The sequence below is a fragment of the Stegastes partitus genome, unplaced genomic scaffold, assembly GCF_000690725.1.
Source record: "Stegastes partitus isolate 25-593 unplaced genomic scaffold, Stegastes_partitus-1.0.2 Scaffold102, whole genome shotgun sequence".
Classification (NCBI taxonomy): domain Eukaryota; kingdom Metazoa; phylum Chordata; class Actinopteri; family Pomacentridae; genus Stegastes; species Stegastes partitus.
The window spans coordinates 137309-150105 of NW_007577833.1; the positions used below are offsets into that span (position 1 = coordinate 137309).

At 41.3% G+C, this 12797-nt stretch overlaps 1 protein-coding gene across 1 annotated transcript in view; it reads right to left on the minus strand.

The window, feature by feature from the left end:
* Positions 1 to 12797, minus strand: part of clmpb (CXADR like membrane protein b) — a 68172-nt gene that overhangs the window by 13820 nt on the left and 41555 nt on the right. The window contains exon 2 of the mRNA XM_008277594.1: positions 6238 to 6389. Within this exon, the coding sequence (XP_008275816.1) occupies positions 6238 to 6389 (152 nt within the window). The remainder of the gene's footprint in view (positions 1 to 6237; positions 6390 to 12797) is intronic.

Below are 12797 nucleotides of genomic sequence, written 5' to 3' on the forward strand. Positions count from 1 at the left end.
TTGCACATTATTTCGACAGGGAGACATTTATTGTTCTAACAGCAGTAGGAAAAAAGCTGTTTTTCAGTCTGTTAGTCCTGGTTCTGATGGCCCTGTACATGTTCATACATTAGCATGTTGGGCACCTCCAACAAAATGACTACAATGTTGTGACTGTTTACTTATTTAAAGAGACTGGAAATGTGAAATGATCAATAAATGATGAAAAAATACACCGATGTAAAATAAAGTACTCTAAAAAATCACTTCCAATCACATAGCACTTTAACATGCTAAGTCAGGAGCACTGCAAAAGTCACTCTTAGAAATACAATAAACTAGTGATAGTGATATAATAGTGAAACAGGGTCTTGAGGTATTGATACTATGAATTAATGCTATTTATAGCAGTGATAAGTGTGGATGAATGGGTATATGTTTGTATGTATGTGTGTGCACCGTATGCTTAAACACACTAAACACATACATTTTGGTTTATAGGTGTGCACTATGCAAAAAAAAAAAAAAAAAGGTTTATTCCTCTGTGGTAAATGCACCTTGTTTGTTTTTCCCTTGGATTCATGCTGAAAGTCTACACCTATGTTGTGTCATTTCAAATACATCGTGGCAGTGCACAGTTGCAAAATGAGCAGAAAAAATTAGGACACTGTGCAAACACTTACAGACCTGACTGCACATACGTGTGTGCAGGCATGTCAATTCTATTCATTTTAATTTGGATGCACAGACAGTTTATACTTACATGATTGAATATCTTTATTGCTTGCATGTTATTTTTCATTTATGCTTTACTTTTTAGAGAGCTGTTTTGGTTGGAAAAATACAACACAAGAGAAACAATGATCAGATGAAGTGTATCCCAATCAGAACCAGGCGAGTACACACAAAGAGGACTGTGTTACAGTGTGCGATTGACACAATCTATTTTTCTTTTTTCCCTTTTATTTTTAGCACAAGGTTTATTGATGTTTGCGAAGACTAGCTCCTCAAAGGAATAAAATGATTGGATTTGCAACTTCAGCGTAGACATGTAACATCTGTAAACCTGTACTGGAAAGCTTCCATTTTCTCTTCTCTGCCGTTATTTCTTTGTTTACTTCCATCCTCTCCTCCTGTGTCTTTGCCTCTCTCTCTCACTCTCTCTCTCTCTCTCGCTCTCTCTCTCTCTCTCTCTCTCTGTCCACATACACAAACACAAACAAACACAGCTGTCACAGTGGCCTATTACTCAGGGCAAGTGAGAGCCTGCAGATGGGGGCTGCTAAATGCTGGTGCCACAGCGCATCAGTGCCTAAGAAACAGGGGCACCTGCTGTGATCACAGGTGACGACTGGCCATTTACACACACATGCACCCAAACCTACACACACAGGCCAGCGTCTGTGCAAACATCTAATACACCGTGAATTCAAACAGATATACATTACTGTGCCAAAGCTGCAGGCGCAAAGCGACACGACCCTGGCGCCTAAACAAAGTAGGGCACATTTAAAAAGTACCTGCCTCTGGGCACACTTCTGCTGCCTTCATGAACTCTGGACATTTATTACTCACAGATATGTGAGCGTAGACCACATCACATGTGCATGTGTATTTATCCTTCTGGTTATGTCTGTGTGTATTCTGCACACATGCTTATGAGACTGATAGGCGAGGTAGAGGAGTGTCCTGAGTGTGAGGAATTTAGCAAACAAGACCACAGGCTGTTATATAGCATATTTTGCAATTAAAATGAGGTGGTGTGTTTATTCAGTATAAATTGAAAAAAGTGTACGGAGACTGCCAGACATCTCTGCCTTCTCTGGCGGAAACAAAACACAACCTGAACCCTGCCTGCATTGTTAGCAAATGACAACAATTTCAGATTCTCATTTATATATTTTTATTATATGACTTTCATATGACATATCCTTTGCTAAAAACAGAGCGATGCATGATGATTATTGCACTGATGGAAGAGCGATTGTTATGAAATATTGGTACTGTATTGCTGACATTGCACAATTTTAAATTCGTGTCAAGAAAATGTAATATTATTCCTGTTAAAACACATAAAACATGTCAGAAAATAATTCCTGCAATGTATTGAACACAAAAACCCTGAGTACAAAGATGATGAAATTGCTTTTCATTTGATTTTCGGGTGAGCCAGAAATCACAGCTTGATGATGCACTAGAGTCAAACTTTGCACACTTACCCCCCTCACTATATATATATATATATATGTACACATACACACACTATATAAACAAGAGAGTGGTTCTCCTGCTCGATCGCCAATTGCTACACCCACTAAAGTCTATAGTTTGCTAGAGAGCTATGCAAATGTGTCTTCCCTGGATGGCAGAAGTTGTACAGCTTGTTCTCCTTCTTTACATTTCCTAAGAGTGATGAGATGACAAAGTGCTGGATTAACACCCTCCTCTGCAGTGCTTACTTTACACAAAGTAGTTTTACGAATTTTCGTGGGGGACAATTGGGTCTCCCTGAAAATCTGCTACAGGTGAATGGAGCTGAGGTGCCATCTTCCTCTCATCCCACTGACATCTGGTGCCGCTGTAGGCAGTGCATGCCCACCGATGTTCAGTGTATTATAATGGATAACTTGGTCCACAGCTGCACAGTGATGGAAATATAGCAGATCTACATTTGGGATTTCATTTCTAACCAGTGTGGTATAATTAAAAAGAACTAAAGTGTGTTTGTATGGTTCGTACGGTTCAGTTGAGCTGGTGTGAAAGTTGTAATTCAGCACTTTCATCAGACATGCCAACAATGTTCCAAAGCAGTAAATACTGCTTATGTTTTTATGATTTTGAAACCTAATTAAATACACTTAGTGGTTTTTAAATTATTCACATTTGGCTGGGTGGTTAATATCAGTTTTCTGTGGTGTCATAAATTCAGAACTTATTACTGCTTTACATGGAATCTAAGACATTTCATGTTTTTCAAAACTGTTGACCAAACTGTTGATTGATTGTTTTATGGTCAATGTAGAGGTGGAAGAAGTACAGAGCATACACACTGTCATTTCACTGCATTATTGATGAATATTTGGCAGCTCTGTGCGAAACAATTGTCCTCGTAATAAATGCAAATAAAACAAATTCAAACTGGAAGAGTAGCAAATATGCACTGATAGTCGAAGGCATACAGTAAGTCCTAACAAATATGACACTGCTGCTGGTGTAATTCTCCAAAAAGAACGATCATTTATTTAAATTAATGTCAGCTTTAATGATGCTACTTTTTGTTGTTGACTATGGCGTCCTTCCAGGTCTATGAACGAGCTGTCACTATGGTAACACCAAGTGTTTTGATTAACTACACTTATGGTTGGAGATTAGCGCGGTAAAAAGCAGGAGGGTGAGTTCTTTATGATTTGTCTTGATTAGATGGATTTTGTGCCTCGTTTCTCGCCCCTCTGTGTCCTTAACACATGTAGCCTGTACATTTGCTAACAGAGGCTAAATGTTGACAAGATGCTCTTTCCTTCTCAACACGGCCTTCCAGCAGAACAAAAGAATGATTTATTCATTCAGCTACAGGCACAGTCTCTTTCCTAATCAAATTTTCAGACGTTTGATTTTAATTAATGGTGCCTTCAATGTTATCTTCCCGTTAAATATTCATTGCAATGTGGCAGCCCCCCTCTGAATCATCAAAGCGTAAGACACTTGTTTTCCCCTTTCTTTCGTTCCTCATCCCTCTATTTCCCCTCCACATTCTACTATGCCTTCCTTTCTCAGTGTCACACTTTTCTGTGCCAACCAGCAGTGCACGAACAAACGGCTTTTAAACAGAAAGGAAATCTCTTCCTTCAAACGGAAAGCTCGCAAGATTTTCACGCTCACTCTGTTATCATATAGTACATTCAATTTGGGAGAAGGAAGGCCTGTATTCAAAACCAGTGAAACGATTCCAAAAGACCATCAGAGGCTGTGAGACACAAAACCCAGATAGGCCTTTTGAATACGTTAGAACAGAGCAGTGCTGCTGAATGAGGCTGGACGATGTCATGAAGCTAGAATCAGTCACATCTGCTGATTTCATTTGTGTCATTTTGCAAACATCGCGGAACATGTTACATGTACATCTACTTGAGTTTGAAAACTACAAAATAGGGTGCTGTTTCGGGTTACGGTTTTACAATTTAAAAGCCAGAAAGTAACAGATGTTTGATATCTAGTACAAGAAGTATATGAAACCTTGAAATTCACTGTGTAAAAACAAGCAAGTAATAACAAGTATTAAAGTAGCATTTTAGAATAAACACAGGCTTTATTCCATGAACTAACAGTTTGGAAACTTAGATCTTTAATTAGTGTGTAGTCTCACACACTGTCTACACAGAAAGTGGTGAAGCCACGTTTTTCAGTACTTAATAGGCTTACTTGTGTCTGATGGAACAAATATATGCCTATTTTAATCAATCTAGCTCTGTGAACAGGCAGCGTTAACAGCTTGTGTTTTGTTCACACAGTGTGCCCAATGACTTGATCTAGAGAACTTCTAGTATATTTTACTGAAAATATTCCACAGCAACTGTGTATCAGCCTCTGAGCAAAGTTCTGACAGGCCAGTCTCGCCACTTGACAGCCATCTTTGGTACCGTCTTTGGGCAGTCCATTCAGTCGAACAGGACCAAGCCCATATCTAAATGAATGAAGAGAGAGCTATAATTGCAAATTTAATGATCAACGGGCCATTGCATTTAGTCAGATTTGATGAAAATGACTTGAAAAGTTTAGTGACTCAGTCCATATCTAGCTGCATTTGCTAGCATTGGCTTTTATTGGAGGTAAGGAATGGGACATGTGTCATACAACTGCCGTTTCTGGCGTCATGGAATTCAACAGATTTGTATGCAAGATTTTTTACATGGCGGGTTTTCTCCTTATAACGTCTCTGCTCTGAGCACTGCCAGGTTCAATGCTAACCTGGGACCTAGACATTGTGCAGACAGAAAAGCTGCTGCTCTGCTGACATGATGTTCACACTACACCTCTTATGTAGACATGCTATCAGTCCTGTCACAGCAGCTGCACTGGTGAAGTAGTGTGCAATAAAATGAAACGGAAAATCTGCCTTTTTTCTGAGGTTGTTTTATGAAGAAACACATGACAGCAGTGCTGCTGTATCTGCAAGCTAACATTAGCTTGAGTTCGCAAATGCTAGCGGTATTACATATGATACCAAGCTAAGACCCATTACTTAGTTCAAAAGTGAAGAAAACTTAATGAGAACTGTTTTTGCTGTCTGGTGGTTCTGGTGTTAAAAGTTAAAAGTGTAAAAAGTTCAAAGTTAAGGGTCCAAGGTTAGAAATATAAAATGAGTTGGGGAACGTTATGTGACACGATTGTTCCTTTGTGAACAGCACTAAAACTGGAAGAGCCTCTGTAACTTTAGGCATTGAGTTAATGTGCAACTATTATGGCTCCTGTTAGAAATCAATCAGCATGACCCAAATGGAGGACAGATAGAGGAAAGATAAAACACGTGTGAGAAAGATAGAGAGAAAGACAGAGGAAAAGAACGAGAAGAAAGAGTATAGCTTAAGTATGTGTGAGGAAAACAAAAAATACATCAGCAGTCAGACCTGTGTTTTAGCACAAATATTCCCATTATCATTTTGTCCTAGGAAAGGTCCATCTTTAATTGGGGTGTAGGGTTAGGGTTAGCAAATATTCATGATCTAAGTCATGACAGAGCTACAGGATGTGAAGGAAAACACACTTTCCTCTCTGTAGTTAAGCTTCTAGAGATGGTACTGAACTTTTACCCTTAACTCCTCTCTTGACCTCCCCAAGTAAAGGTCGTATCTGCAAATCTTCTATAGATTCTTGCCCTCATGTAGGAGGACAGGCAAGTACTCCCTGTGCCCCTCAAGGCACTTCTCTATGCCTCTCAAGGCCAGATTGCACCAAGGCGCCAGACTATCTTCTGTTTTCCTCTCATCCATAAATCTGGATATGGTTCCCACCGAAGGACGGTAAGATCGAAGGTGCGAGTGAGATCCTCAGAATTGATGCTGGCATTGCATGTGTGTACTGCTGCTCGTTATATCAGTAAAACTTATTTCAACCTAAGTCATCTGAGTCTCCAGTGTGTCTCTCTGTGTCAGGTTCCGCATCCTCCTCCAACCTCCTCAAGAATTCCACAACACAGGAAACTTTTTTTTTTAAGTTTATATGATAATAAACTGTTTTGAAGCAAAAGGAATCTACTCTTACCACTTTCTGCTTTGAATTTGGTTTCTGCAGTAGCCACTCAATGTCGAGAAAGCTTGACGATGGGAACGGGTGGTGGCATGGTAAGGTGGCATTGTCCCCAACAACCTTCTTCATCTCCGTCTGGGCACCCACTGACAGCAGGCTGAATAGAACTGAGGGAGAGAGGGAAAACAGAGAGGGAGAGGTAGAGACATGTCAGACAGGGACACTGGCTCGATCGGCGCTTGAGACAAGAGACAGATGCTGAGTATAGGAAGCAAAACCATGCTGATAGAGGAAATTGAGACGGAAGACGCGGAGAGAGATATGACCCAGAATCCCAATCACTATCTGACAGATGCTGAGATATGTCACACCCGGACACTGAAGGGAGACAGAATGGGGATGCTGTATACAGGAAACAAAGTTTGGCATAGGAGGTCAGGGAGAAGTATTGTGATGACTTTTTGCTTGCACATTCTTATTCACAGCAGCTGTTTTAGGGAGCTGCGGCCTGGTGCACTAAGACTGAAGAGATGCAATTACTGAGTCACTTGCATTGCTTGAAATTTTCCAAACTAACCCTGGCCACTTTCCTATATAACAACGAATGTCAAGGTGGAAACAGTTTTGAGAGTCAACCACATATCTTTTGCAATGTCCACAACCATTGCAAATGGAACATTCTGTCAGAATAGCACGCATACCAAAAAGTCACACAGTCTACTTAGTTAAGAGCTTGGGTTGCAGTAAAAAGTAGTAATTATGAGTGTGTGCACAAGCGGGTGACTTTGGGTACTGTCCAGACTGTCAGGGCCTGTGTCTCAGTGGGGGAGCAGCAAGGCTAATTTATTGGAGGATGCTGGACAGCCCGGAGGGCTTGAGTGGAATTAGCCAGAGGCGTCACAGGGTTTTGCTGGAAGCTGAAACTATGGATTGCGTGGGTGTGTCTGTGATTGTGTGTGCCTATATGAGGGAGGGTGCACTGGGGTGATATTCGACTCCCTATACTTGGTAGAAAGAGTGTACAATGCTGCAGAGCTCCACTGAGCTTACACACTCAAATGTGACATATTTTTGGCTCTACCACATTTAACTTAACTACCTGCCTTTAATTTAATTGCTGAATGAGCCAATAGCTCCAGGGGACTTTGAATGCTTAAAATAAAACTTATCCAGCTTGGCATATGCTTATTTGAAGAGAAATGTGCAGAGTGTGTAAATATTGTTGCTCCATTTCATTTTAATGCTACTTAATAGCTGCTCAGAAACTCAATATGCCATCCTGTTTGTATTGAACAAACAAAAAACATGATGGTGTGGGATACATATCTGAACAAAAACTATGTACATTGACAGGTGTTAAGGTTTTGGTGGAATGATTCAACCCAGAGAAACTAATGCGCGAATGCCTTTGTGCTCAGCAGACACAATCACATGCTGTCAAATGTTCCACAGGAGGGCATGTGAATGCATCAGCACTCACTGGGCGCCTGTCCACTTGTTCACTGGTTCATCCTCATAGGAGCCAACACCCTGGCCCATAAGTGATCTTTGGGCCAAGGAAAATGTCAGCTCTGGGCTGTGAAACCAATGAGTCAGTGCTGATGCAGGACACAGAGGCAAAGACTATTCTCACAGAAACCACTTCTCCCAAAAGAGCTTCAACTATACAGATGACATCATGTGGTGGATTTCAGCAGTTTTGCAAGTTTTGTTTAAGCTCTGTCACTACTTTGTGACTTTTCTGCCATAAACCCACGGTGCTCTGGGCAACTCACTGTCAATCAAATTTAAAGTTTCCAATTGGCATTCACCAGTTGGACAGAGACAGGAAGAGAGAGACAGTTCTTTGCAGTTGGCTGACAACTTCTGTGTCCCTTTGGCAGCCCAAGAATGACAGGGTGAATTGCTGAGGTCCTTCTACTCTGTTGGCCCACCTGCTCAGTTCAAATCATTAGTCAGCAGAAAAATAAGGGCCACCCCTCCTTACAGAGAAGCGCCTGCACCCAGAAGGTATCCCCGTTTATGACTTTTTAATGCAGCATTTGCAAGGTCATTCATCTTGTGGGCTCCCCACCGATACTGGATTGGATGTCAGAATTAAGAGAGAGAGGGCATTGCAGTATAAAGAATATTCAAGAGGCTCAGACCATGTGTGCATGCACAGTTGGTTGGAGTTAATGCTTGATGTGTGGGATACGGGTCCTCTGGTAGACCTGTGCACACTGTCTCCCCTCAGGTACTAAGGCTATGCTCGGTAATCAATGCTCCCACATTCATCAGCAGCCCGGGGCGGAACCCTGCATTGGTGTAGCTGGCCTGATAAGAGCTCCCTGCTTCCCTTCTCACCTCTCACCTCATCCTTAACTGCCCAATGCTTATAGGCTCTGAAAATGGAGTTTACCTGAAAGACAGATAGTGCCAGGGTGACCAAAGAAGGAGGGAATTGCAACTGTTTCCAATACCAAGTACCTGACTTTCCACTTGCTGACTTTACATCAACCTTCAAGAAATGACTGGAGTCAGCTCACTAAGATCCGCTTTATAAATGTCAAAAATGTAATTCATCATCCAACAATGAGGTTTTAAGTGCCATAAAATCAACATATTTTACAGAAAAACACATGCCAAGCACAATGTATCTGTGATGGAAAGAAATTTGTGTTTGTTCTTTCCAGAAAGAATTGGCCGACAAGTCAGTAGGGTTTTTTTTTTTATTTTAATTTTTTTATTTGGTCTGTATACAGTCACTGCTCCTCACTTTGCCGCTTATTTATGGTCTTGCAGAGGGGCTTTTGTGCTGTGGAATGGATGACACAGTGCTCCCAAAATAAGCTTGCCTTGATGTGAGTTTGAGCTCGCATTTGGATTGGCCTCATTCACCGTGTGCACAGCTGGGATGGTTGGACTGCAAGACCCCATCATTTGTGTCAACATCAGCTATGAGACACAACAGAATACATCTCTGTGGCAGCTTTGCACACACAGTATGAAAATTGTGTTTGGGTTTAGCTTGGGTTTATGACCTTGGCTTTCAGTTTGCAGTAAGGTGACCCAGAAACAATAAAAACTATGAGGCAATGTAGCGTCTGCCTTTATAACATTCCTGGTCACAGTGGTGTGTATGCATTCACATGTCTTTATGAGATTTCATAAGGACATGGGAAAGGCCATCTAAATAAACATAGCAATCCTGAGGGAGAGATAAATGTGGAGAGGACTTGTGATATGGTAGCTGGTGCCATGTCCCAAGCCTTATCCTCCATTCCTCTTCCTCTTCCATTGTGTCTTCTGTTCTCAGTTCTGTTTGGCTCAGCTTCATGCTTCCATTTGTGGCTAGGTTCAATCTTTACCCACAGAAAGAAAGGAAAGAAGCATATCATAATTAACAAAAGAAAGTAGGAGCTAACAGCCGAGGTTTAGAAAGAGAGAGAGTGTGAGTGAGAGAAAGATAGACACATTTGACAAAGAGAGGGAGAGGGAGATAGAGAGAGAGAAAGAGAGACAGAGAGAGAGAGAGAGAGAGACCGGGGTGAAATATGGAGGAACCAATTTCTATGAAAAGGCCCTAGGGGGAGTTGTGCTCCAGTAAATCCGCCTTACAGAGCCCTGCAATCTCATTATAGTGTAGCCAGTGAGACGGACAGACAGACAAACAAGACAGGCCTGGATCATTCGCACTGCCCAAAGTCAAGCCCCATATCCCCTCAGTCAGCACATCGGCTTGACTGGGGCCTTTGCCATGTCCAAAGCTTATGACCTCTGGTCCTCAAACGCAGGACATCACGAAGTGGGAGATGAGCGAAAGGACAGAGAAAAATGGGTTGAGGGAGGGGTGGAGGAATGGTGCAATGCCTTATTTTGAGCACTTATAGGAAGTCACTGGTGTGGAGGAAAGATTATACAATCACAAAGGTGGTTTTAGACACAGGTTTGTAGATGCGTGGGAGAAAAAAAGTAGATTGCCACTGTTTTATTGCTTTTGACAACTTCCTGCTGTGTGCACCCATGCTGCTTTTCCCATATAGAATAGATGTGCATGCATCTACATTTTATGTCTACATTTTATGTCTGTGCATAACCGCTGGTATGTATGATGTGTGCTTCATGCTCTATCACAAAGACACATCCGCTGCTGCCTATCCACATAACAGAGATGCAAGAGACTATCTTCTTCCGGCAGTAAATCAGTGCCTCGGCACACAAACCTATGATTTGGAATACAGCTTTGTGAGACATACAGACTCAAGTTACATTTGAGTGACATTTACAGCCTCACTGCAGCAGGCAAAAATAACAATAATCTCCCCGTCCTGCCAATTGGTGCCAGAACTGTTTATCTTCTGTCAATTACAGGCTTATCAAGAAACAGATTTAAATAAAGGAGCAGGAGAAAGAGGAAGGTTTGTGCTTTGCTCTCCATGGGACTTGATGCATTTAATGTAACAAGCCAAATCTCACATGGCAAATACAATCCATCCATTCTTACTGCTGACATAGAACTTGTTTTTTAGCTGACTTGGGGACAAACTGAGAGGAGCACAGGGCAGGAGGCAACAGCTTAACAGTCACAGCTCAGCGTGTTGTTTTAAAGGCTTTGTTGTTTTCCACCCACAGCCCCCTTGTGTGACCTAAACTGCCTATTCAAATGCCAAACATACAGTTGGCTATGTAATATACCAACATGGCACAGATTTACAGATAGGCCACGTCTTGTCCTTTCTTCTTTTCTTTCTTGATACCTTTGAGGATCGAGACATGCCAAAAAAAACCCTCACATGTTTCAGCAGACAAGTGGCTGCCTCCAATTGTAAGAACTACATCAGCGGCTACAGAAACAACCACCATGCACGTTCTGTGAGAGACTTCTTTATTCACACAGTCACAGCTCCCCTTTTTAATTACACTTTCTTAAGGGGTAAGTCTCTTTAAATGTACCAAGTTATCATGCCCCATTAAAACACATGTTTTGCATATGGCACACTACACTAGTCTCCTTGTAGTTTCAAGGTCCAACTCATGAATATATTGCTCCTGTGAAAATCAAAGGGGCTGTTTTTTTCCTTGACTGGAGGCTGGCTCTTTGAAGGGATAAAATCCCATAATCCTTCTTTCCTCACACCCGGCGACCGATGCTACCTTCTGCTGACATGAAGCTTTTGTCAGTAGCACTTTACAATAAGGTACACTGAGTCATTAAGAAGAAAAGTGTAAGGAGCAAATAAGGGCTAACTGCTAATTAGCAACAGCTTATGCAGTTCTCAAATATCTCCATGCCGTATTACTCAACTATTAGTCATTATTTTTGCTCCGTCCTTGCTTTGGGAGATTTTTTTTTTTTTACAAGAGAAGTATCAAATAAATAACTTAATGATTACTTTACTGTTACCTGCAGCTTGCCTTCCCTTGAGGAAAGCCGCCATTACATTCTACCCAGGTATCTGATTAAAGTTTTTCTCAGTTGCTTCGGTTCATTTCTCAGATCAGAATTGAAATTCTCAAAACTACATGTTCAATCTTCACATCATTGTGTCACTTGTGCACATCAAAAAAGCAGTTTGTCATGTCTTTGAACAAGTTCTAAATGCTTTGGTACATCCATGCAAATGATTATGTACAATTCTCTGCTGTTTCCTACTTTATCAGCAGCTTATGTCATGTTGATCAAAATGTATTATAATGGGGCTCCATTAAATGGACCTTTTTGTACCACAATGACATGGTCTGTCAACAAACTACAGTATAAACAGTGAAAACATAAATGTGAATCTTGTGCAGTCTCTTGCAATCAATCTCCCACATGCACTAAGGTATAACTCACAAATTACAATAACTGTCATCAAAACTTTAGCCATAGTTTACATCAGAGCATCCCTCCAGAGTACACTGTCATATTGACAACATGACTAAGCTATTTAACTGTCTTATCTGTACACATTGACACAAGGAGTTGTCATTCTTAGATTTACAGATATTTAGTGTTGAGAGATGAACTAAGGATTTTGAGCAAGCAACTGCCTTTCGCAGGTAATCCATGGTGTTTTGCTATTCGTAGGAATTGTTTTGAGAAATGCACTTACTGTTTTGCAAATGTTGAGACACATACAATACTCTAAATGTCCATGCATGTACAACATAATGCTTTTTTGGTTTTGCTCTACTTACTATCAGGGTGTCTACTATTTAAATTTCCATCATTTGAGGCACCACGAGGGCCACGGTCACTAAATAAATGAGCCAACTGAGCTTGAGAGGAAAACTTCTAAGTGAGGGCCATCCTGTTCATCTTTGATGAGTAGTTTCTAAGAAATCTGGCTGGAGCAGTAATGGGTGGGTTGGATAAGGAAAAGAAGGAAAGGAATCATTTCCACAATAATCCCTTGAACCTGGAGGGGGATGGCAAATGGGAAAAGAGAAGGACCAATGGGAAAAGAAAAAGGAGATGAAATACCACTGAGGTCTGAATAATGTAAGGCCCTGTGGTAAATGCTCACCTTGTGCTGCTCTTATTGGCTTCATTAGCATCCCTTTCATGGCCTTGTCATTGCTGTCATGTCGAGCGATTGCAACGCCATCCC